The sequence below is a fragment of the Lepisosteus oculatus genome, chromosome 21, assembly GCF_040954835.1.
Source record: "Lepisosteus oculatus isolate fLepOcu1 chromosome 21, fLepOcu1.hap2, whole genome shotgun sequence".
Classification (NCBI taxonomy): Eukaryota; Metazoa; Chordata; class Actinopteri; order Semionotiformes; family Lepisosteidae; genus Lepisosteus; species Lepisosteus oculatus.
In genome coordinates this window covers 4,096,586-4,123,641 of record NC_090716.1, presented here as the reverse complement: position 1 = coordinate 4,123,641, position 27,056 = coordinate 4,096,586, and the positions used below count along the sequence as shown (strand labels likewise).

General features: G+C 45.0%; 1 protein-coding gene across 1 annotated transcript; it reads right to left on the bottom strand.

Moving 5' to 3' along the window:
- Positions 1 to 1,269: 1,269 nt before the first annotated feature.
- c1qtnf4 (C1q and TNF related 4) lies at positions 1,270 to 25,411 on the bottom strand. Its single transcript, XM_015338710.2, has 2 exons — positions 25,181 to 25,411; positions 1,270 to 3,789 (listed from the first exon to the last, which is right to left on the bottom strand). The coding sequence occupies exon 2, from the start codon at positions 3,782 to 3,784 to the stop codon at positions 2,648 to 2,650; it is 1,137 nt and encodes a 378-aa protein (XP_015194196.1). The 5' UTR covers positions 3,785 to 3,789; positions 25,181 to 25,411; the 3' UTR covers positions 1,270 to 2,647.
- Positions 25,412 to 27,056: the final 1,645 nt, after the last annotated feature.

Here is a 27,056-nt window from a genome sequence, read left to right as displayed (position 1 = left end):
CTTGTGATCTGTAGGTCTGTGGTTGTACTTCTAAAAAGGCCAAATCTACTAAATGACACCTTGACAGTTAAAGAGAGGTAGCTGGTGTTTTCTTAATCATTACACTTTAACAAAAATGAAATTCCTCTCATTCTAATTCTTCCCTTTTAACAATCATCTTTATTTTAAACGTCTCATGTACACAGACAAGTTTCACATTAAGCATCCATTTTTTTCAAAAGGACCATTTACAATATTTTTTTGCACAGCTCAATGAATTATTTTTTTTTTTACGTAAGAGAGCACAATGAATATATGTCTTATAAAAGTTAGTTTTTTTTGTGTGTCATCGGGTGATAAAAAGTACAAGTAACCAAAATGTCACATCCAGTTTAACGCAACGGTCCACTTTTGAGTAGAAATACAAAATAATGTTTACTTTGACATTGCAGTCACGTTTTTTCCATGTTCTGTTTTTCTAACTTCCTGGGGTTGTCTTCTTTTCAACTTCATTTCAAAGCCATTTTTTTCCGGGCAGCTCAGCTTTTCTCGCGGATCTGCGCTTTTCACCCCGGCCAAGTAGGGTGATGAGCGGACCTGACACTGCGGGTTTGTCACGGTCAATGTCGTTCAGGGAGAGGGCAGCACCGGCGCAGATCAGGTGTCGCACACTCTCGGGCGAGAGTAGCGCTTTTAAATTCGGTACGTAAGGGGGCGCCCGGCAACTCGGCAAGGTGGATCTGGACGCGAGCCGGGCGCCGTGGAGCGCGCTGGAAGCCGGCGCACGCACGGACACGAGAGAGAAGATCGCATCTACAGGCTAGACCCCGCTGATGTCCGACAGGGGGCGCAATGTGCCACCCTAGAATGTACGGTGCATACAGTTTTAGAGAGTAAAATTGCAAGGACACCCGCCAGCGTTCATTCGGTGGTGAGTCGTCATTTGTCCGTGGGAATAATATTCCCAGTTGAGTCATATGTACAGTACATGCACTTTCATTCTGATGCGCCGCAGTGCGCAGTTTCGTCTGACGTGTCCTATTAGACCATCAGACTCTCATCATCACCCAGTCCGGGTGTGAGGCGATCTGGCGCCAGGTTCTCGTTCCAGCTCAGCTCCCTGTTGGCTTAATGGGAGGAATTCAACAGCTTCAGGTGTGCTGGTGGGGCTGCTGCTTTAAAGATCCATGGAAAATCTGGAGACACAAGTAGAGCAGGACCAGGACTGCCCAGTCCTTACCTTAGCAGTTCCTTCAGCAGAAGGTGGACCTGCATTTTTACCAGCTTTCATTTATCTTCCCAGAACGCCTTCTTTTCCCTCTGCTAGTTCAATAAAAACTTTTTAAATTGCGCTGGGCAGCTCTGATGTGCTTGATTATTAAAAGTACGAAGGAATGGTTCCCGTGAAAATACCTTTTTAGCAGCTGATCATTATGGGTTAAATCCTTTTGCCTGTTTAAAAATTTTGGAAAGCAACAAAAACTTTTTTGTTTCTAGATCACTCAAGCCCTTTTTAGTATCAGTTAAATAATTTGTATTTACCCACTTTTCATAGAAAAACTGCTGTAACATACTAACAATTTCAGTCTGTTATTTCTTTAATCATTTTTATTTGTCTGGTAATTGCTAAAACTACTAAAATGAGAATCACAAATGAAATCAAATATAGCATTAGCCTAAAATTATAAGTCACTCAATTATTATTTTAGGGATTTATTTGAAGTTGACTGCTTTTTGTTAACCCATGTGCATTAGAAACACCACAAAATGGCAATGATGGATTCTCACGATCCACCAAATGTAAGAACAAACCAAATACAGTGTATTAATATATTCTCTCTTCCCATTAAATAAGAGCACTTACTCCTTTTTATACTCTACCATGAAACAGTCCGTAACAGGCACATCGTACCTATTAAAGGTTTTGATGTCTGGCAGAAAAGAGAATGTGCTTGTGTCTGTTCAACGGCAGGTTTGTAAACTTTTTTGAAAAATAAAAAAAACCCTGAAAAAACAACACCAGCAGCCCAGACTTTCCAGAGAGAGAGAGGCAGCAACGCTTCTCGGGTAGATTATCTTCCCAGATTGAACAAGGTAGTTTGTCAAAGCCCCCGAATTCCTCTGGGAGGATCATAAATGAGCGCTTAATTGTAAAGAAGGAATTCTATGTTCTGCGTGACAAACACATCTAAAAACATAACGGCCCGATAAACTACAGTTGGATTATTTGTTCTTTACTTCAAATTGGAAATCTCACTGTCTGAAGTGGAAATTCCTCTGAACAGTGACAGAGCAAGCTCAGGTCAGATTAATGACAACCAGACGAGAACCAAATGTTCAGCCATTAATTTTTTTTTTTTTTTGGTTTGCAGTGGAAAGCATTTCCAGTTACTTTCTGCTGTCAGTCCCCAGAAAGCCAGCTCGCGCGCACTGCTGTCTCCGAGCAGGGGAGAAAACTGATCTTCACACACGAAGACGGAAGGAGGGGCGGGGGGGGGGTGGGGTGGGGTGTCGGTTTGCAGTCCTTTCACATGCTTCTGGGGTGGGAGAAAAGGGCAGAGGGACAGGAAAGGCGACGTCTCACTCCGCACAATCCATCACGTTTCCAAGGGAGGAAAAGGGAATAGAAACACTCACTCAATAAATTAAGGGGGCACAGGCGGCAGGATCATATTTCATTCTTTTCCTTGGCGGCGTTCTGCGTTCGGGGCCGTGGGAGCTCCGGGTAGACGAGGAAGCCGGTGAAGGTGATGTACTTGCCGTGGTTGCTGTAGGCGCCGTAGCCCTCGTGCTGGTGGCTGTAGAGCCAGACGGTGTCTCCCTTCTTCAGAGACAGCATCAGGCTCTGGCTCTGCATCTCCCGCCTCTTGGAGCGGCTGTCGTCGTAGATCATGGCCTGCACCTCCAGGCTGTTCTTCATCAGCTTCACGGAGACGGTCTTGTGGGGCAGCTTGCCGATGGTGAAGGAGAAGTAGTAGGCGCCGGGCACCCTGCAGGTGAAGACGCCGGCCGAGGCGTTGAAGTCGCCGCCGATGTTGACGAAGTCCGTGTCGAAGGTCATGGGCCTGTGCTCCAGCGCGCCTTGGTCCTCCCCCGTGACGCTCTGGGTCCTGGCCGTGGAGAAGGCCGACCTGGGGTCCCCCTCCTCCTCCTCCTCCTCCTCACCCTCTTCTTCTTCCTCGCGGCGCGCTGGCTGGTCGGAGAGCATGTGGTCCAGGCGCTGAGCCCCGGCGCAGTCAGCTGGCCCTTGGCCCACAGGGCCGTGCCTGAGCTCCTGGTAGGACAGGCTGTTCCTCTGGAAGGAGTAGGTGTCGGGGTAGATCAGGTACCCGTTAAAGGTGGTGTACGGCCCCGTGTTGCTGTACAGAGCGTATCTGGGGTCTCCGTGCAGCCGCAGCCACACGGTGTCCCCGAAATCCAGCTGCAGCATGGCGCTCTGACTTTGCACCTTCCTCTCCTTGCTGTGGTGCTCGTCGTAGACGATGACCTGCACCTCGTTCTTGTTCTTCATCAGCATCACGGACAGGTTCTTCCTGGGAAACTTGCCCACCGTGAAGGAGAAGTAGTAGGCGCCGGGGATTCTGCAGCGGAAGATACCGGTCTTGGGGTCGAAGTCGTTCCCGATGTTGACGTAGACCTTGTCGAAGGTCACCACCATCTTGGGGCCCCCCTCCATGCTGCTGGTCCGGGCCACGGAGAAGGCGGAGCGGTGCTCTACGGGCCCCTGTGTCATGTGACCCGGCACCGCCCCCCCGCATGCCATGTGATACAGCAAGCCAATCAGGAGCTGCAGAGCCGGGGACATCTCTCCTGCGTCAAACAAGACAAGCGTTAGTGGGACAGCTCTCCAGCGCCTGAAGCGGTCAGCACTGCGAGTCCGTATCAGTGCAACTATTGCTGATATGGACCGAAAGATCTGCATCATTCTGAAAGAAGACATGCAATAACAGTGAAGGGACTTTAATAACCCTTCCGACATCTTTGGATTGTTTCTAAATTTAATTTTCTTGGCTCTGCCGCCAATTGTACAGGTATAATGAGACAATCATACAGATATCAAATGACAGGTTAAAAATATTAAGATCTAAGGTATTATTACCTGTTTTCCTAAGAGTATTCTGTCCCTCATAAAATATCTAAATGGTACATGGAAGCTTGCTTTCATAGGAAAGGTTTCAATAATCTTGAAAAAAATCAATCCGATTAGGTCATTTGGAACAGTTAAGCAAAGGAGGGAGTGTCATCCATCCAATTTCTAACCACATATGTCTAATTTCATCCAGTACAGGTTTGCAGGGGAAACTGGAGCCTACTCTCCAGCAGCAGGTGCAAGGCAGGATACACCCTGGACAGGACGTCCACCAAGCTTCTCTCTCCCTTTCTTTGTGTCTGTGCGTCTCATGGAGAGCAAGCTGGGGAGTGCGAAAAAGACAAATTCCTAATACAAGAAGTTGTATAGGGCTAATAAAGTGACCTGATCTGACTTGCGTCAACTCCAGAGAGGCCGGCCGATTTGCTGTTCCGCCTCTCATTGTCTAGGCAGCCACTAGGTGGCAGCACTTCATCAAACACAAGCAGAGCTCATATCTCTTGGCTTTTTAATGGCAATGAAAAGGACTGACTCCTAGATGAAACACAGGGGTTCAGGAGGGTGCGATTGAGAGAAAGCCTTGGTTACACACAAGACAGAAGCCTTGGCTCTGTACCGCATATCACTCACTGCCAGCCACTAGCTTAACAGTTTCTACCTCATTACACAGATGCATTACATTGCCAGACACATTATTCCCTCATTAAAATAGTTTTCAATCAGACCAGGATGAATAGCTCTCTTCTTTTTAAGAAGGCTGCCACTCCAGCTGGGTTAGGATAAGACGGCTGGGAGCCAGCCCTTATCAGTGGCCCCCCAAACTTACTCCTTTTGTAGAGACCCCAGGGGATCTTTGCACAAGAAGATTTCAGATTTCATTTCACATTCTGTCAGCTGCAGCCCCTGTGCTCTAGCAGCGCAAGATACAGTTTCCTGGCAGGTAATCAGATTAGGAAGGAGCAGGAGAGAATGATGAACAGAAAGAGCCAAAGCAAAGTACATCGAGAAGGAGAGAGGGAGTCCAGGAAGAAACAAAGGCATCTTTATCTGTTATACAAGGGAACAGGTGACTGCACTGCAAATCTGTGATGTGTGTTCCTGCTTTCACTTTCTGCAAGGCAGTGTGGAGAACCTGATACCAATGAATGATCTGGCTGGCTTGGCTTGTAACGGGAGCATGTGAATCATAGTGACCTTAGGAACTGGGCAGAACCATTTCACAGCTGCACTCTTCTCTCCAGACCTACAATAAAGACCTGTGCTCCGGTGGACATTGTTTTGCAGTTTGGTTTTTAGGCGTGGTGGTGGCGAATGCAAACAAAAAAAATGGAAGTGCCCATGCTTGTGTACCTCGCTCAGTAAAGAATGAAGAATGAGAAAAGACGAGTCCGAAGGGAGGAAGGGTAGCTGATGACTTTGTGGAACAGGAGATCAGGAACTTGCTCTGAGTCACATTACCCAGGTTGAAGAGGTTATTAGGTCTTCTACAAAGGAGGCATTGCCAAGTGGCTAGGGCAAAAGCCTCCAGAACCTTCTAACTCTCTCCTAAGCTTCTCATTTTGGGCCAATGTCACTTTCCAACACAGATTGTAAAATTGTTGCAAGGATAGTTTCGTTTGCAGCTTCCTTCCTTCCCCATCTAAATCTTTCACAACTGCACTTGGACGGGGGGACACAACACGCTCAGCAGCGAGTCTGCGAACAGGTTTCACACAACAGTGTAAACAAACAGAGCTGGCCCAGGACCAGACAGAAAAGAGCAGCTCAGGAACGGGGCTTTCTGAATGTTGAGTCGAATATCTTGTTATTTTCTATAAGTGTATCAACAGGGTCTTATTTTTCAGAGAGGAACTGTAGTTTTCAAAATACTAGTTACTTCCCACCCCACACACACCGACTCTTTTGAATTGGAAGTGTTGTGCATTAAAACAGGGACCACTGATTCTGTCTCTCTTTTCTCTTCCACTCAAAGTCCCTTCTGTCTTCAAGCCCCAAGGATGCAGAAAGTCCAGATTGTCCTTTCCAATATATCTATGCAACTTTATAGTGGTTACTAAGCAACAGGACAGCAGGGGTGCTGATCTCCCTTCCACACCTGCAGCTGTCCGCAGTACTTCCTGTCTGCTGCTTGGAGTTCCCAGCTGTTTGTCAAGGCAGGTCCTCTGGGGGGACTGATACACCAGTGCAGCTCTGATGTCTTATTTCGTGGGTGCCTTGAGTCTGTTGCTTGCTGGGATAGGCCGTGACCCTATATTGGATGAAGCACTTAGAAAATGGATGGATGTTTCTTGGTGTGCATCACACTGGATACTCTGCAGTGGGAACAGAGCTGCGGTGATAGGTATTCACAGCATCTGGGAACACTAGGCAGCTCCCTGATCTGGGATTGATTTCATTTCCCTACTTGTTTCAGTGATAGGAAACATTATAAACACAGGGAAACAGATGAAAAGTATCACCGTGTGCAGAGGCGGCACACTGTCTTCACAGTGAATGTCCAAACGAAACAGAATATCTGAAGAGCTCTTGGAGACTAAAAAAGAAAACCCGCGAAGCTGCTTCTGAAATGAGGGGGAAAAAATGAGAGACGAACAGCGGGCGGGGGAGCCGTGTTTCTGGAGATGTGTGTTGGTCCAGAAGAGGCTTCAATGAATCACCAAGCTGCAATCTGCCAGTGGATGTGAATTCTTGATTAGACCCACCCCATTCACCCAGGCACCCACAAACAGAGAGCATGGGCTGCAGACACGCCGCTGTCTGGATCAGCACTTTGATCCTTTTTTCTGTTACAATGGTTGATACAACTAAGGTGTCTCAACAGTCAGAGATACCAGTCTTGCAATGAGTGCCCTGAAGACTGGTGTCATTTTGGGAAATCTTTGTTGTTTTGGGCTTGCCCCCAGCTAGCTTGCAAACTATGCTTTTTTTTTTAATTTGGTTTCCCTGTCTTCTGATAATTGTGGTCAGTTCTGTGGCACATTTTCATCAAGGGCCACACTAGTGCCTGGCTGTGCATCTTGGAAAGACGTTCTGTATCTCCATTTGCGCTCCCAGTCCGCTGACCAGCTTGCTGTTTTCGATGGAAATTGAGCAATTCGAGAAATGTTTTCATTTCCAGTTTGGGTCTCACAGTGCAGCTTTGCTCGAGGGCAATGATACATTTATAAATGCAGAACAAGCAAACGTTCGTGCAAGTCTTAATAAAGCTGTCGCATTTAAGAGATTCGGAGAAGTGGCACATACTCCGGGGATGCGAGCAGAAACGCTCTGCTCTCCGCCCAGGTGTGTGCGCCTGTCGCAGGCTGCAGGTGCCGGCCCCGGGCTCAAGCTGAAAAGCGGCGCATGCAATAAAGATTACAGGAGCCTCCCTCCTGTGTCGCAGTGTGTGTCCTCACGCAAGGAGAAGAGTGGCACTTCAATCAGAAACAGAGGCATCACACTACAATAGGAACTTGAAATTACCATCTGCCACACAAAATGCAGTGTAAAACGAGTGTGCGATACGACCGTTTTACCACCCCGCAGCGAGTCTGTATAGCATCTTATCTTTGAGTGCTCAGTCTGCTGCAGCGCCGTTATCAGGAGAGCCGCGATCAACACTCGAGTTATGATCTTCCGAAGGAGACATTTTGTGTGTGAATTGGACATTGCTACTGCTGCACACCTGCCGTCAGTCGGCCTTTGCATTAACAGACCTCACTGTTGTATTTTGTTTAATTGATTTTTACAAACTGCTTTCACGTTGGGGGAAAAATGTTTAGAATCTAGAGAACCTGACCTACTTTCTGTGAAACTCTTTGTCGGTACCTTAATGAGCCTGCTTTATCGTCATAAAATAACAAGAATTTGTTGGCGGCAGTATGGGCTTTAGTAACTGATGAACATTTTTTTTAACATGCGCGTGCTTTTAATTGTTAATTAACTTAATTAGCAATGCGAACGCGGCAGGCATTCCATCTGCATCCGGCGCTCTGCAAGTGCGCATGAGCCTGTCCCAAGCGCGGGGATAGGAAACCTGTGTGTGGGTTTTCTCTTTGGAGCACATTGCACTGGGTTTGTCAGCCTGCCTGTCAAGCGTCTCTCAGTCGTATCCCCCTGTGAGCAGAGCTGTCTCACGGCGAGAACAAACAGCTTTTATCGCCCAGGTCCCCCTGGATTTCAAGCGTCTGCAAAAACGCGTTGTGCAAGTCCGATAGGCGGCGCATTATCATACTCCTTAAGTGAACCGCGCATCAGTGGCATGCACGTAGTAACACATGCCTTGGAGAAAGTCATGCTTCTAGCTGTGATCGCTACCAACATTGACAGATGACGGTCGTCAAAAATATCGTGGTTTGGGAAGAAGTGGTATCGAATTGTTTCTAATTGATCTCATATGATCTCAACAAGGAGCAGAGATTTCGATGGGCGTGATTGAAATGTCTTTATGTTCAGGGTGGTGGGAGAGTGGTATAAATGATTCCCCGGTCGTGTAGTTGAAGCTGATAGACTGACTTCATTCAAGAAACGGATCGGTTAAACCTTCAGATCAATTAGCTACTACCTGCCAATTAATCCAGATTGGAGGGATGGCGTCATCTTATTTGTCACCTTTCTTGTGTTTTTACGAATTTTAGAGGTTTCCATGGGTCGAGTCCAAAAGACAGTTTGCCCTGGAAGTGTAAATTTGTCATTTATTGTGTTGGCTTGCTTGTGTTGCCCATTTATTTTAGTGATCTACACAATTGTCAGTCGCTGGATGGGAGTATCTGGTTAGCAAAAAACTATAGCAAAAGCAAAACTAAAATGTAAACTGATCATTTAAAAGTATAACTAAAAATAATTTTAATAGTTATATTTTGATGTAACTTTTTTTAAGTAAAATGTTTCTATGATGTAATATAATCACCACAGATTTGCAAGCCAGATAAATTCACGGCACACATTTATATACCTCAATTACCATTATTGTGGGGTTAATATGCATTAAGGGCAATAGGAAAGGTCTGTATGTTTCAACAGGAAAGTGCGTTTAGGTGAAGTAACTTAGTAAATTTGGATTTAGCTGACGTTGTTATGACTTTGGAATCGACAATTATTTATGATTAACACAGCATTTTGAAATTAGTTTTGTATTCCTCAGCTCAGGTTGTGTGCTCCCCCATGTATCCTAGCAAGGGGGAATGAGGGTAGTTATTGCAAGAAAGATCTGTACAACAAACTGTTCTTCACTCAGGTTCACGTTCATGGCAATAGATACGTAGAAAACACCAGTAATCCAACCTGGGGCGTACCTGTCTCCACAGGAAGACATCCACCTAATCAGCTTGACTGATGGACTTTGCTCAAGTGTTGAAAGGCAGTGTCCCACCTGGGAGATGAGCCCCAGACCTTTCTAGTGGGGAGTTGTGAGCCCTGACCAGAGCTCCACTCTCTGGCCCTCAGCTGCCTTCTTTAAATGCAGCTTGTAAAATCGGGGAACATTACATAGGCTTCTGAATAAGGAAAAACAACAATGTTTCGCTTAGGTATTATTAAAAGCCTTTGAGCTCTGGTAATTGCTTCTGGCCAGACAGGAATAATCAATAGCCTGTCTCAGTCATGTGGCACCTGACAAATCATCGGGATCTAGAGGGAAAGCAGCAGCTGATCAATAGCAGGGCCCGCAGGCCAGTCTGAGGCAAGCACAGGTCTCTTGGCACTGTCTCAAGCCTGAAAGACTGAAGCCTGCCAGCCTACAAACTCAGCTCAATGATCCTCTTCGACGTACCTCACAATCCCGGAATGCCTATATATCACAGAGCTGCTCAATTTGTATAATAAATTAGGTGTAATGTACGGAAAAAAGATTTTAATTTGTTTGGTAATGTAGTAATTACATTTCAAAGTGTTCACTCATCTGCAGTGTAGTTAATTTAAGTGACAGTTTATTTATAATAATAATGGGCTTTGAGAGGAAATGACAGGATAATTTATTAAATGAACTAAAGCAAACTCCTTTTTAACTTTGTCGTTAACGTTTTGCTCATCGAGGTGTAATATTGCACCATCCAGGAACCTCACCAAGCCTGTAAGCCGATCTCATCCGCTTCCAGAAGCTCAGCAAGGCTGGGTGTCCTCAGCACTGGGACAGAAACCCTCTCTGCCAAACCAGGTGCTCCTGTATGTAGTGGTCTTGGCAGACCAGTAGGTGGCGATCTTCTCTCTGGACCAGGATTTCCAAAGCAATGCTTAGGCATGGTAACCAGGGAAGCTTTGTAGGAGGTGCCAACCAATGATGAGACATTAATGTGGGGTCCTGACTGCTTTGTTGTTGTTGTTGTTTTCAACCATGGTGTCCTGGTGGGGCTGCTGTGTGTATGTATATGGTGTCCCCTCATAAACATACAGCACATTGGGGTCATTTGGGATGAAAAGTTCTGTATAAGGAATCACTGTGATTAATCTCATGTCTACATCCTTGAACACATATCAGATGCTTATATAACACTGGTAAATGCCTCCGTGGCATAAAGCATTCCCAGTAGTGCTGCACCCAGCTCTTTCACTTCCTTATCGCAATTTCATTGTTCCCAAGTAATAATAATAATAATAATAATAATAATAATAATAATAATAATAATAATAATAATAATAGCAGTCTAAGCATGTTCCAGGTAATGGGGGCTCCCCTACACCAGCACCAGTATGCTACCCCACATGGTGATGCTCCAGTCCTCTCACACACACCAGCTCTCAGTGGGGAGGAGAGCAGAGTGATGAAGCCAGTTCAGAGATGGGGGTTATGAGGAGGCCATGACTGGTAAAGGCCGGGGGAAATTTGGCCAGGACACTGGGGTTACACCCCTACTCTTTTCGGGAAATGCTCTGGGATTTGTAATGACCACAGAGAGTCAGGACCTCACTTTAACGTCTCATCCGAAGGTCCCCGTCACTATAATGGGACATTAGGATCCACACAGACCATGGGGTGAGCGCCCCCTACTGGTCCCCTTAGTTTTCCTAGGAGGTCTTCCATTCAGGTACTGACCAGGCTCACACCTGACTAGCTTCAGGAGGTAATTTATATTTTGCATTCTTCTAAGGGGTGTTGAAACAGGGATAAATAATTCAGAGTCTTGACTCTATAGGTGCCACTGGCAGGTACTTCAGAGAGGAAGCCCACTCACATGCCTGGTTTCTCTTCCCAACAGCGTGCAGGCTGGTGGGGAATAGAGAAATGGTCTTCCTGTGAGCTGACAACTGAAGCTGTCACAGCACAAAACGGACAGATTATTATACCATTATGTGACGCTTTAAAAGGGGGAAGATGGCTAGATTTAACACTGCAGAAGATAATGGAACGATTAATCATCATCTGTCAGAAAACATCACATCCTCTCTAGACTGGAGCGTGGGAGCTGCATTTTTTGGCTAATGCAGAATGCTTCAAGCTGTGCCTTCAGACCTAAATACAGCCTCAGGGATAACACCATGTGATGCTTCACAGTCCATTGAAAAATGGAACAGAAACAGTGTTCTTGTTACAATTGAAAAAGAGGATATTGAGAACCTTACAGTATTAAAAAAGAGAATTGTCTAATCTTCCTCTGGTACAAGCATCCTGCGTGACCGCCTGCGTGATTGCCTGCATCAGGACTGTCATGGTGTGTTTGTGTCTGCTTCTTTTTATGCTTGGCATTTTGCATTAACGCTAAGCTGCTGGGGCTTTTCAACTAAATCAAAATAAGATGGGGATTTTCATCATGTATAGACAGAATTTGGGTCAGTTCACAGCAAATCTTATTCATATGGTTAAATCTTAAAAACTAAAACTGTTCAACATATTTAGACGGCTGAGAAATGTGTTTTTCACACTGTACTAAAGATCACCTCTCATTAATAAATATTTTTGTCTTGGAAAAGTGAAACATTTTATTAAAATCCAGCAAAAAACTACCAAAGCTTTGCACATCTTTTAAGGCGTCTACTTTTCCAGGCTGACATTTTTTCTCAAGACAGGACTTCATATTCTGCAAGATTTTGACAAGACAGGGAGATGCAGCTTTAAAAGTCACGTGAAACTGCTCGGAACCCAGCTTTTTTGCCTGACATTTCTGAGCATGTTGACGTGTGGCCAAACACGTTGACATTTCAGGAGGGGCCACAATGAGACCCCAGCATGCTCAGCTGCAGGCACTCAGGTGATAATACCTGTCAGGACTGCAGGGATTTTGTGCTAACTTGTGTGTTGTTGAAACCAAAATGGCCTGTTAATCATTCATATTTGACTTTCCTCATGCATGATGAATGCAGTATGGGAAAGTTGTTTACAGTCAGCATCATCCACAGGGAAGAGCAAGTGCTGGGATGCTCCGATCCCAGCCAAGGAGGGCACAGATCTCTTCAGGTTTTCAGTCTAGCTGGGCCTTTAACAACTTCAACGTTGACTTCAATGGATAGGTGAAGCTCATCTGATGCTGGTGCTGCGTTTGTGCCATTTTTCCAGGGTCTGTCCATTGAAAGATCTCTTCATCTGGAACCTAACCCCTGGATGTGTCACAGTGCTTTGCAGAGACCTGGAAAAACTGCAGATTCATCTGCTCTGCGGGACCAGGATATTTGACTCCTGGGTTACAGGGAGCCTTCGGTCGGAATGCTTGATGGTTATTAAAAATAATCCAGCAAACCAGCCATTTTCCAACTGCTTTATCTAATTCAGGGTCGCAGGAGAGCCGGAGCCCAGTGAACCCAGGGCCCCAGCACTGTGAAGCAGCAAAGCTCACTAATGCACCACTGTGCCAGCCTATCAAATGTAATCTTTAAAAAAAAACCATTGTGCATCCAATATTAATTAGCACCTAATTATTACGGATGGGCTGTTTCACTTGACTTTGATAATGAGGAAAACAAAAGAAGGAGTACTGTTATATTTCTCCAGGCACTGCTCATTCTGCTATGGTATCACTGTTCCTCACACCCTCATCTCCAGTGCAGAAAAATGAGCATCCTTTTAAACCCTAAGGGAAACCAGATGAAAGACTTTAATCCTTTTATTAGCAATTAAATGTCATAAGCTATTTTTTGTTGCCTGCCGATTTCTCTCACCATCCTAATAGCTAGCGCTGTTTTTCTTGCAAACATTCAGCACATGGACAAAAAGAAGAGGGTGTAATGTAACACAGACGACAGCATCAGGCAATGCCACACATGTTACTATTGAGTATGGAAGAAAAGTCCGTTTCTACTTGATTTATAGACCCTTTCCAGGGGCTTCATGAAGGTATTCAATCACTCTTAAAGTGCATTCATATCAGCTGTGAGCTAAAAACAAACTGGGGACAAAATCTTTCTGGTACCAGCACACACTGCTTCTAAAAGAATGCAGCCCTTTCATGTTTTTAATTTTTGTTTTGCAGGGAACAAAATCTCGTGTCTCAGGGGGGACATTCGTACTAATAATTTATAAAACCTGCGAATGGAATATCTTACAGGGATATTGAGATGTACTTTGCTGTTTAACAGCAACAGTAGTTTCAACAGCAACTGAAAAAAAAATCTTCAATTCTAATTAGATCCCTTGAGAGGGCCTTCCGATCAGATAGAACTTTCTGTTCTGAGGCTGGACAAGCTCACCAGCTCTTCAATACACTGGGTCACAAGCCTGGTGCTGAATAACGCTTTCTACTTACACTGTTGATTACAAGCACGACCACATTTATGCTTTTTTTTCTGTTTTTCTGCTTTTTTCAGAATGCCCATCAACAGAAAACCATGTTTTGCAGGCATGCTTTGTCCATCAGTCAACACTAGCTGATGTGATCATGACCGAAACACAGGCAGCAGCTCAACACAATCAGAGAGTCACCCACCCCGCGCGGGCGCATTCGAAACCAGTCTCAGAGCCGTCTTCTTCAGAAAGGCCTGCGTCTGCTCCTGGCATCCTCTGCTACATTTCTAATCCCTTGTGTTTCTTTGTGCTGATCTTGTTTTCTCCTGTCTTTGTTATTGGGATTGTTTGTTTTTACGAGAACAGTGCAACATTTATTTTCCTATAAAGCACTTGGAGAAGATATTTAAAAAATATCTTCTCTTTGTTTTAAACTTTATTTATAAAATAAAGTTGAAAATTCTTCTTCTTACAATCAACGCAGGTTATAAGACACAGGGATCTGTGGCTTGAACACTGAGCGCTGGAACAGTCTATCCACCTCTGTAGATACTAAAGGCTGAGGAAGAGTGTCTTTGTGCAGGGAAGGTACAGTGTAGCACGTGATGATCATCCCTTTTGATTGTATACAATAAATAAAGGTTTTGAGCAGTGATCGTCGTATTGCATTCTATATCTTACTCCGAACTGATGGGGTTAGATGTCCTCATGACAATTCTGGCGCCTATTCTAACGTGTTTGGAGCACACGTCTGTGCATGGATGCATGCATCGCCGCGCAGTGATTCTGTTTTGCTGTGCCTCGTTAATGTGAGCACTGACACTGACTTTGAACTGCAAATCTTGTTAAACCTTCCACAGTGCGTTGAGCCCTTCCTTTCTATCATGGATCACCCAGTATCTCATCAAAAGGACACCAGCTGCAGTGTGCTGAACACAGGCTTTTGTTTTCAGCTCCTTGAGCCCTCGTTAGGCCAGATGACAAGGTCATGAAAACAGCAGTAGCACCAAGGAGGGATGCGACTGAAGCAAATTCTCTTTATAGTTCCCACAGCCATGGTATCTGTGATGCTGTAACGTAATATTTATGTTGTGGATGAAGATGGATTTTCTTTTCAAAGGTAACAGTAAGCACATTGGTGCAGTAGTCTATTTCTGGATCTGTGCATAATGGGCAATAATACAGACACTGCAGGCTCGCGAGCACCTACAGAACAGACCCAGGAGTTGCTACTGCATGGCAAGCTCTGGACAAAGTAACCAAGACACCTTCTGATGTAGAACGCATTTGAACCTGCAACACCAGGGCTGTAGGACTTGGGCTATCTGTAATGAATTAATTGCAGCGCCACGACTCTCTTTGACAGTAATCTTTTACAGTAATCATTATGACTATTTATTTACTGAGTGAAAAGGACAAGAATAATAATCAATTATTATGCTTTATTCTATTATTTTTTCAATTATTACAACCAATTGCAAATTCCATTTCACGATGGGAGGGAAGTTCTTTACAGGAGCAGTCAAGACCGTCTTATCTTATCAGAGATCCCCAGAGGCAGCAGGAAAATCTTACTTTCGCTCCACTGAAATTCTTGAATATCAAACCGACCTAAAAAAAATCCCTGGACATCAGTAAAGTCTCTAAATTTCAGAACTGTATTGGATGTTTACTTGAGACATGAAAAAGCTTCCATCTCCACTATATTTAAACACCTGCCCACTGGGTCTGCTGCTGAGACAGGCTGCAGGAGATTGGAAAAGGGGCTTGATGTGCTTGCATGCACTCAGGGCTTGACTGCAGCCTTCTGGGGCAGAACTGAACACACACATTAAGAAGCCATGCGCCACAGGTGCAGAACAGCTCTGCCTTGAACGCAGAGGACACTTATCCTACGTCTACTGAAGATGATGGGGGAATAATGCAAGACTGGAATTTTAAGTGCCCATGTGAAAATCAAATCACGTACATTTGATGCACGTTAAATACATGTATAATAAATGATCAGAGTGGACATTTTAAAGATCCCCACACTTTGTGTATCAGATAGTAATGTCATCTAATGTTTTCCAACATCTCATTCATGTCGACAGTGGATTTAAAAACAAACAAACAATGACTACACTTGCAGCCATATTATTGACACTCTTTGAAACCAACTGTTTCCAGTCAGGTACTCAAAAGCATGGTGTTCTGTCTTAGGCGGGTTATAAACTCTGGAGCCACAGGACTATAGTCCAAGCTGCTTAACATATATTGAAAAGAGAACAAGTAAGGCTTTATTCTGTTCTAAAAACACCACAACGCCTTGCGTGATTTTTACAGGGCCCCTGCCGTCCTGTAATCCACGTCTTTTCAAGGATTTAAAAACGCTGACCTTTTCAATTTTATGAACTGAAAAATGTTTCAAGGTAATAACAATAAAAAATTTCCTTGAGCGAACACATTTTTATACAAAAAAAAAAATAAAGACGAGGCGCTACACAGAGACAGTCGCAGGCGTGAATCGGCGGGGAAGGCTCTGGAATTCGCAGGCGCCAATACAGCGAAAAGCCACTGGTGGCTTTGCTTAGTCAGCACAACCGGCAGCCAGCATTCTTCGCATTTTTGTTTAAAAAAAATGAATCCTTCAGTTGCTACAGCACAACAAACCCCACAGAATGCCTGCGTACTGTGAATCCCACATTGCCCGCTGTGCCCCCTTGAAAAAGGACTGAGGAATTCTCCCCTGTCCGCGTTTTAATATTCACCAGTTTATTGCTAAGCCAATGAGAGCTCTAGCCATATGCAGTAGAAGGGTTTTCCGATACTGCAGGCTGCCCTCTGCTCTTTGTAGCGCTATAGAACCACCAGAAACCTTGATAGTCATGTCGACTCTGTTAATTATTGATTAAGTAATTTAGGGGCTGTCTGTTGCATTACTCAGGTGGGAGCTGAGTGAGTTGATAGGATGCTTAAGAGTTCTGGAGATGAATGCAATGCGTTGTAACAGTGCAAAATACGATCTTCAGCCGTTTTCGCTTCCTCTCTGTTAGTAGCCTTCTCGTCTAGCTTGCCAGCTGTAAGAGTTTATGTTTTTTTTCATATCCGAAACCCCAGAGCGCCCACAGCCGGCCTGAGCGAGGCCGAATGAACGAGCTTCAGTTGTGTCTGCAGCTCAGCTCGGAGAAACACAGGAACTATTTTTTAAGTAGGCTGGCGCAACAGGAGCCGGGCGGGAGGAAGGAATTCATAAGGAAATTGATACAATTCAAATGAACATAGACTGAGGGGAGCGAGGTTGAATAACATTGGAGTACGAACGGGAGAGCTTTAATGGAATGCGGAGTAGAGAGAAAGAGAAAAACGCAGACTTAAATATGATATACCGAAAGAAAACCTTATCGAACACCTATACATCCATATCTATATGTAACCATATTAAATAATAATAATAATGATACAGGATAAGAGGGTATATGAAGCCTAAAGAAGACTAAAAGATGGTTTTTGCAACAATAAAGGCCCATGTCATCTGAGATAAAGAACACTCCTGCACATGCTAGTTTAATTGAGCTGTACAGTACCCAGAATAACGTCTGTGCATAACTGTTTTTGCGTTTTTTCCTTCAATGAAAATCTCCCTGCAGAATTTTCTACTTAGCCACTCACATTGGAAACTGGAAAATACAGAAGAAAAGGGGAAAAACGTTTTGTTTTTGTTTTTTAAATAGTGCGCAATACATCCCCGCATCAGGAGTTTAAGGCCCTTGCCAGGTAATATTTTTTTAAATGAAAGACCCAGTCAGTCTAGCGACAGGAATGCAGTATGCCGACGCGGAGGCTGGCAGAGGTTCCTCAGGAGTAAATTCCAGAGCGCCCGCAGTCTGGGGCGGTCATGCTGGTTTAAAAGACTTGTCCACAGGTTCAAACATTCAATCAGCCTGCCGGAGTTCTAAAGCATTAAAAACCTTTTAAAATGTGCCGAGTGGATTTTGAAGCTGCATTCTCCCGGACCAAACAAAAAAAAATCTGTTCAAAATGATAAGAGCAAGTTATACCTAAAAACTGTCCCTTGGTGCAACGAGGAATTGTATTTTTTTTATTAATCTCACAGTTTCATTGGATTCGAAGTAATTAAATCGTTTTTTAAGCAGTTTAAAATTTTGCTACTATAATAGAATTTGGGTTGTTTTGTTTTTGTATTTCAGCGGCACAGGTCTTTTACCTAGTTTTCTAGTCAGATGCGAAACTGGATCTTACTGATAATCTATGCCAAGAAGTTTTAGGAGTTTGAATGAGGTCATCTTCAAAGGGAAAGTAGACCGGACATCTATCGCGCTGCGGTTAAATTGCGCTTGCCTCAAATGATTGGCTCGGAGAATAAATGATTTCAGTTCGATTTTATGGATATAAACTCCCCTGAATTATCAAAATCAATGAAAAGCAGAAAGGCAACACTTTGGGATTATAAATTTACTTGGTGCACAAGTCTGAGGGTGGGTTGTAAAAAGTCATTTTCACCTCCTATTTAGATGGGTCCGTTAGTGAAACATCTAAACTGAGCACACGTTGACTAACTTCGCAAAAACAGAGATTAAAGGTTATAACCTAAAATTCCCGTCTTCTTGGAGTTTTCGAGAGGAAAGAACATCTTTGGAACGTTTTTTTGTCTATTGTTTAAAGTGCCTGGCCGAATATTTATCCCTGCTCCAAACTGTTGGTCTGTTTCTGTGTAACACATTTACAACAAAAGCCTCTACTCCGCGTGAAGCCGGATTTTGTTGTTTTTTTTAAAACTTGTTTTTAATCCAAACGGCAGTGGGTGACAAGGGCAAAGGTCAAGGGGTTCAGAGGTCAAGGCATTGCTAATGATCAGGTTTGGGTTATGGTGTCTGGGCCAGACAATGGGAAAGGGTCTGGTTTGTTATTTCACCTTCCTCTGACAAAAGGAAAATTGTAATCAGATTAGCCCCCAGCTGACAGGCTCCCAAAAGTCCTGGTTCCTGTGCCCCACTTCTCCAGCAGTGGTGACGCCAGTGTCTGCCAGTCAGCACCGAGGGTCTGTCTTGGGAAGGACACAGGGAAAAGGGACAGGAGAGCATTGTTCCCAGTCTTAAAGGAGCACCATGTTGAAAACCGCTGTCTTGCTCAGTGGAGCAGCTGAGCCTCCTGCATGGATGAAGCTCCCTGACCTTTATTCTGTGTCCCCGACCCTGTGCCCCTCAGGTCTCCCTGTCTGCATGTGATAGGTCACCCCTCTGCAAGCTGTTGACGTCTGTTGGCAATGTTGACGTCTAAACTTCCCCCAGCACATTGCTGCTGTGCTGTGTCTCTGGGAACTGCATCCCCTCACTGCTCTCAGGCCCTGTGTTTAATTCTGACTTGAGCGAACCTTCTGTGTTGAGGGATATTCCCTCCACCTCCCCCAGCAGCCATGCAAATCTCCACTGGCTGCTCTGGTTTCTTCCCAAGATCTAAACTGGCATCCTGTCCAAGGTGTGGTCCTGCCCTGTGCCCTGTGATGGACTGGTGTCCTGTCCAGGGTGTATCCTGCCCTGTGATGGACTGGTGTCCTGTCCAGGGTGTATCCTGCCCTGTGATGGACTGGTGTCCTGTCCAGAGTGTATCCTGCCCTGTGACGGACTGGTGTCCTGTCCAGAGTGTATCCTACCTTGTGAAATTCTCTTTTCTGTGTGGCTGCATGTTTAGAAGCATTATCTGAATCTGGTGAGACAGGTAAAGAAAATTAAAATGAGAAAAAAAGGGTGTGTTGGCTGTAATGTTATGGAGGGGTTCAGGGATGGAAATAAGGTCAAAACGTAAAGAAAAGCTATGATGATTGCATACTGATCACTGAAATCAAGCAGGCAATATCTGGGACAAAGTGGGCTGTTGCTACCAAGCATGCACAGAACTGTTCTTCATTCTGTTATTAAACCCTACGTCTCCAGTTCCTGCTCCTCTCACAACGGAGAAGTGTGATCGCTGTGCTCGCTGTAAGCAAACCTGCATCAGGCGACTCTGCAGTAGCACTGATATAGAGCCAGAGATCTGTAGATGCTTTTGGGTCACAGGTGCCTGTGAGGCAAAGGCAGCAGAGTGGCAGGTTGTTGGTGTGTTGGTGAGAGAATGAGAGCAGACTCTTTAAAACGGGGCAGTTCTCCAAACCAGGCCCCGATACTCAGTCTGATTTTCCGCAGTGAGGGGAGACACTGAAGCAGGCAAGCCCACTGCGATCTCGCTCGGTAACGATTTGAACGGAACAAACAAGGGAGATCGGGCTGCCTAACGACCAGCTCAGGCGTTGTCATCTTGTACCCAGACTTGACTTTCTGACCATCGTTCAGTTTCTTGACATATCTGCAGTGAGATCGAGCTGCAGAAAGGTCTGTTGGATTCTGCCGACAGAGTGATTCCTGGTGCTGAACACAACGTCTCCCTGGGCGATCTGATATTTCTTCAGCCCCATTACATCGCCCTCTGGCAAATTCTTGCACAGAGTCGCTTTATGAAAGTCCGGAGGAAGAGGTTCACATTTGAACTTTGTCCTTTTGCTGCACATGCCTGAAGAGCAGAGTCCTTCCAGATCTTCGAAAGTGGTTTGTGTGGAAGGTTTCATTGCCTTAAGAAGTTTAAAAACCCCTTATCACTGGTCTCATTACCTCCATAAAATATATTCAGGTGTCGTCTTTTTTCGTATGCTGGTTTTCACGTCCGTTTCTGTCACCCCGGTGTCTTGCTGGCAGCCATTTGAAGAGAAGCTTGATCGACTGCCATCCGTTTGGAATGCTTTTTCCGGACAGCAAACAAGTCGTGGACGCGGAGCAGGTTTCAAGCGCCCCCCGTTCATAGAACTGACGCCCAGGAAACCCCCGATACAGGAGCCTGCTACGAGGCAGCGTGCGCGTCGTTTCTCCGGCAAAGGCAGCCGAGCTGAGGCTGAAGGCAGAACTGTCGCCAACTGACCGAACATTTCCGAGTCTGACCTCGCAGGCGGGCGGCCCGCGAAGCCCAGAGGAGATAAGGAAGCGGCGGCTTGTCTAAGTGGAACGGACGTTTTCGAAAGGAGGAAAGAAAACAAATTTGTACAGGGACAAGTCATAGGTTTGTTCCATTCCACCTAAATCTGTACAGTATTTGCCGAGGTCTTTACAAAATGAGCCAGTGCGCAGATTTAACGTGCCTCCCGTCACATGCAGGAGGGAATGACTGTACCTGATCATGAACAGCGCCCTCACGGTAGCCTGACAAAACATCTTCGGAAAGTTCACGTTGTGGCATAGTGAGACTGCACTGCGCAAACACAGGAAAGCTTGCAACTAAATGAAAAGCTGTTTTGCCCATTTTATGAATTATCTGAATGAAATATGTTCCACTTTTATTGACTGGGTGTTCAGACTATAGTGGGAATTACAGCTTTTCACCCACATGTACAGTAGGTAAGACTGATGGCCATGTTTCTGCCTTTCCATTACTGTGCAGTGGGGGCTCCCTGGTTTGTATCTTACTTTGCACTGATCCCACTGTGCTTTTCTGCTTTTACCATGGTGTAACACAGAGTAAACCATCTTCTGCAGGGGGGTTAATCACCAGCTAGGACAGAAAAATCCCAAACACTCCTTCGGTTGTGATGCACCTGGACACTTCTGTGTGTGAGGTGTGCAACAGAAGTGCACACACAGCTGCACCTGCTAAGAGCACTAACTAAGCAATTTCAGTGCTTTCTACCATGGCGCCCACAAGCTCAGAGCAGAAAATAGCATCTGTGTAAAAACAAGTGCTAGACCTACTTTAGGCAGTGCTTGAGTAAGGCTACGAGTTTGTGTTGTTTGGACTGGGATGCTTTTTTATTGTGAAGAGGAAAACAGCTAACCACCCAAATCTGCATTGCCTTTGACTCTTAAATTCCCAAGCTGCTGGACAGCAAACACAGCACAATGTAGGAGAGGGAAAACGAAAAAGTACAAATATTTGGCTTGTTCCCGTGAATTCTAGTCTTGTCAGCTGGGGATGATGTGTTTACAGCCTTTGTTTAAAAGCTCAGTTGTTTTTTTGTCCCCACAGCTAATTAAACAATAGCACTAATTTGCTTATATCTGTGCAGACGTTCTCGTAGACTCCTGTGACAAAGGGCAGCAGGGAAATGCAATTCTGAACAGTTCAACAGAAGCAGCGAATGCTAGCTGGCTTTGTTGCCACTGCTGCAGAAGCTCCTGAGTTTTTAATTTATATTTGTAGAGAGATATATCAAGAGAGCTCATAAATAGAAGTTGTGGACTCAGACCTCTAGTAGGGCACCGCTGTTTTACCCTTGGGCAGAACACATAATGTAGATTGCTCCAGTAAAATGCCGAGCTGAATTCATGTTTGATGTGATTTTATTGCACCTCGAGTTTTTCAACAAATACATTTCCAACTTTAGTGCTTATCTTCGGTGATGTGTTTTTTTTTTTGCTGTCTTCTTAAGCATTGGAGCATGAAGCACTGTAATATTCTTCTGTGCAGAATGAAATAGATTGGATGTCTTCTGCAGATTCATTGGCTTATGGGCGTACAATGTAATAACTGCCCATGTTTTGCTCTTTGTTGGGTTTTTTTCATGTCCTGTGTACTGTGGGAGCAGTACAGTGCAGGGGGTGAGTCTGTGGACTCATGGTTGACAGATTGTGGGTTCGCGTCCTCACTGCAGGCACTGCTGTTGTGTACCTTGAGTGACGTGATTTGTCACCAGTGCTGTCTAAATGGGTACTAGCATTGCTGGGGGGGGAACTCATCTGCTCCCTAGTCTGCTTGACGCTACTGAACCCAGGATGAGCTCTGGCCCAGTGGGTCAATGTGGCTCTGGTTTAGACTTGACCTTTTTTGTACTGTAACATACTGCATATGTGATCCTCACCAGGATAAATGAACCGAAAAGGAATTGCTAGGTAGTACCCCTGCATCAATAACAGATATATAAGTAGGGCAGTATATGTTTTGAAAAATTGTTTCCTTTGTGACTTTTTTTCCTCCAGTGGTAGGCAGTTCTTTGTATGCCAGCAAACTGTAACAGCCTGAATGGAATTGTACAGGGGTGCACTATGGTAAAGTGTAGTAAAACACTTTGAAATCGTGGTAAAGGCTTGGAGAGGCAGGACAAACCATATAACCATAACAGGTCTGCTTTCCAGCACAGTAAGACCATTCATAAGGAAAGTTTCATACTACAATACTGTGCCGATGGGTTGTGTTAAACCTTCATGCGGGGGTCTCTTGGATTTTATGTGCAGTGCATCCTGGCAGCAGGCAGCCCTGGTCCCAGACCCGGCTCTTATCAGCCCGTTTCACCTGCGCAGGAGCCGCTGAGCAGATGGGAGGCCTTTGCCTCTGGGGGTGGGGAGATAAAAACAGGGAGAAAGAGAAGAATTCCCGAGTGGCTCTGCAGCACGAGGAACAGCTCTTAATCTCAGACACAGGCTCCTGCTCGGAGAGGGAGATTAACTGGCAATTTGAAAAGTGCACTTGACATTAATTCCGGGATAATATTGTTCCGCTGTCAGTTGTCTGTGTTAATTACAAACTTTAATTGGGAGGGCGAAGGACCGGCTGTTCATTGTGAAGCCAGCAATCTTCACTGTGCTTCCGAGTCTCAGGCTTTCTAAATCCATGGGAAAACCAGCCCCCTGTGTGTGTACAATCCCACACAGGGTGGATGTATTCCTTGAGCCGGCTACAATGAGCAACAGCAAAGACAGAGATCTGCTGTCGCCCTCAGACGTGTCTCTGGACTTCATTGCGCGTTGCTGTACTCAGGCTGTCAGCAGACATTTTGCTAATAAACAGCCTAAATGTGCCTCTACTTGCAATATTGCATTGCAACCTTTTATGAATAATAGGTCGCAGAACTTTTTTGTTATTGACTTTCGGAAATAAAATGTTTTCGTTTTTTTATTGCCATAAAATGAAAGTGGAGATAGAGGCATTACACTGTTCTACGATTTCCTCTGAGGCTGATCTGCAGCAAGTCCTTTTCCATGTGATCTTATACTGCATATAAAAGGTGTGATTTTGCAGGGCGAATGTTACTAGGAAAACACTACAACTGGCGACAGCATTCCGCAAAGCTGATTAACTCCGAGTTTCAGAGCCATTCACTCCTTTACAACATCGAGCTGGCTATGCTTTGTTAGAAATGAGGATACAGAGACTAAACCCATCTGAAGTGCTTCCGTGCGGGGCATGGTGTGAGCTGCCTAACACAGACACGACACAAGCACCAAAGCAGGCAACGTTTTCCCGTCACAGCAGAAGATATAGTATGGTACACTGAGAGAATGCAGGGGTTCTGTTCTGCCCAGTAACAGAGTTATGGCGTCTGAAGGCTGGTTTTAGTGCTTCATCAATAGGAATTGATATTTTTTTCAATCACAGCCAGGCCGGTGATGTGGCGAAGCAGGCGGTGAATTTAAAAATCATTTCAATCTTTTAAAAAAGAGCAAAGTCTTTTAAATCTGTAGTCACTAGTTATTGAATATGGAAAAGCCCATACCGGTCTCTCAGTCCCGACGCAGGCTGTTATTGTGTGGAACACATGAAATATTACTCGGAGATGTCAGCCTGCGTCGTGTTGGAGATCCGACGTGTGCTGATAAATTCATGGCAAAGCCCGAAAGTCAATTTGCTAAACCTGTAAAATCGCAGTCTCCCTGAGACTTCTGTTACTGAAGTGAGACCCTGATGCTCTTGTAGACTGAAGATACCGAGTAGCCAGAAAGTCTTCATGTTTATACACAAAAATGATAAAAAAAAATCTCCAAAAGTCAGTTCACAGTCCTTGCAGGTACAGTATGTATCTCTGGTTAGCGCCTTGACAGAAGTCTAGCATCTTTTTGTTGCCAGCACATTGCCATACCTCCACGCCAGCCCTTCAGTACTAGTGTATATTGGGGGGTTTGGGTCAAGAAAACATTCCTTTGTGATAATAATCTTTTTTTTTTCAGTGCTTATCATTCAGCTGTGGCAAATCATACATCAGCGCAGCAACATCTACCTTCCGCTGAGAAGATTCGATTCCACCTGTCCTGTCCAATTAGGTCATGCCATGTGTGGATCGACAGCATGTGCAGCTGTAGCAGTGGCTACAGGAGAGGAGGCACAGGTGAAAGTTCCCTGACAGTTTGTGTATGTGCACTCAGGCGGATGCCCATGCCCGTCTGCAGGAGAAGGGCACATTCCCTGTACAGTGCCAGCAACCACACACTTCAAAGTTAAACACTGTGTCGGAGCAGGAGGGTGACAGTCCCAGGATTGTTTGACACTGCTAATTCAATATTGATGCTGTTTGATCAGGGTGGATAAATTATGCATCCTTGATCCTGCATGCATGTGGACTGAAGACAAGCCAATGTGCTTGTCCCTGCCAGCAGCGTGTTCTCAAAATGTACCACTAAGCAGCGTGTGAAAGAGAGTGGAGAACGCATTCATTGCGCCAGTAGTAGCTCACAGATAGTTATCTCCCTTACCTGGATTTGCAGGGAAGATTCCCGGAAAGTCCTGCCTAGAATCCGGAGGTGAGCTTCCCTTGCGGACAATTCCAGCAGCTCTCTTGAACCCTCTTGGCAGCTGTCAGATGTGGCCAGCGTAGCGAATGTAGCACTGTTGGGGGGGATCAGTCCAGTCAGCCCCTCTCTGTATCCTCTGTAAGCCTAAACCTACTGCTATCTCACAGCTCCACTACACATGCACATACACTGTAGGCACCAGTAGAGGGATTTAAATATGAAAGGGGGCCCTTCCTCCTTTCAGGGGGGTTCTGGAAGGGCTGTGCAGGAGGGATCCTCGGCAACAGGAGTCATATGAAGGGATACAAGGGGCTCTTTTATTGTTCAGTGTGTTTCCACAGACCCAGACACACACTGTGTCCGCTGTGGAGCTCAGGGGATGTTTTTTTTTTTGGGGGGGGGGGGGACGCCGGGGAGTTAGAGAGTGAACCAGCCCAGAGTGATGGGATTATGAAGCCCTGTGTGTACACAGGGAAGTAGAATCAAAGCACATGTAATGAAATACAGACCTGGAGAGGGAGGAGAGGGAAAGCGAAATGGGTTGAGACAGTTCTAAAGGTTTTACTACAGAGAGGATTTGTTCCCTTGGTATTATGTGATAAAACGGTGGCAGGGGTGGTGAGGGTGAGAGAGTTCTGTCAGTAGATTTTCTGCTGATCCTCTTGTCTCATTCCACTTAGCAACATCCGCATACAGGTGTGCCTGTGTGCTTCGCAGGAATGCTGTTTCCTGGAGTTTGAAAGCAGATCTGTGTGCGCTCTTGTAGGGTTCTCTCTTTCCTTCTATTCATTTACTGAGCTCCTTCCTCGTGCTCCCCCCCCGTATTCTGCACTGCTGAAGAACTCTAATCTTTTCCTGGCTCTGGAATACGCGTCTGGGAAGCACATGCCTGACTCTTCAAGGCTGCTCCATATGGAGTACCGATCTCTTCCTGTCATATCCATGCATAAAATATCTGTAGGATTAGATAGTTAGGAGCTGATGTAACAAAAGGGGAAAAAATAGTTGTCATTTCTCCACCGATACCAGACTCAGTCCTCATCATAAGACGAGAAATGTCTTAGGCTTAATACCAGCACCTGATGCTCTTATAGGTACTAAGATATCAGCAGAATAAATATGTTACTCTCAAATTAGTCCAGAGAACAGCAACCAGATCTGTTAAAAGAACTGGATTTTTTCACTACGCCATTTAAGAACATTTAAAACTGAAACCAGGAGGCACTTTTTACACCAAGGGTTGTGGGAGTCTGCAACAAGTTACCAAGCTGTGTTGTCGATGCCCTGACTGCGTTCAGGAAACAGCCAGATGAGGTCCTTGGGCTGCTTTGCTGGTAAAAAACAAAGGAGACAGATGGCCGGAATGATTACTGTTGTTCTGATATTCTTGGAATCAAAATCTAGCATGTGAATATTAGATCAGGGTTTACCTGAAAGATTCTAGAGATGTTTTTCTTACCCTCAGTTAAAAATCCAAAATTATGAAAGCTCAATATTATAATACTGCCATGTTTGCAAATTATTTTTAGCAGCATCACTGCAGGTGTGATGGTGCTTGCAGTGCAATGGACAGTACCACAATTGTTTTTCCTGCAGCTCCGAATTGTAGCAGAAGTGTTGTTTTCTGTCCATCTCCACAATCAGACCTCTGTCTGCTGAATAGCCAACAATGGGCTATCAGCTGAGTCCGGAGTCAGACAGTCAGAGGTTGTATAGGCTGCTCCTTTGTAACTAAGTCATTTGTAATGGAGAAATAACAAAAACAAAACTGTTTATTTCCATTGCTTCATGTGGTGAGGCAGTACAGGTTAATTCTGGATAATCGGGTAATGTGTGA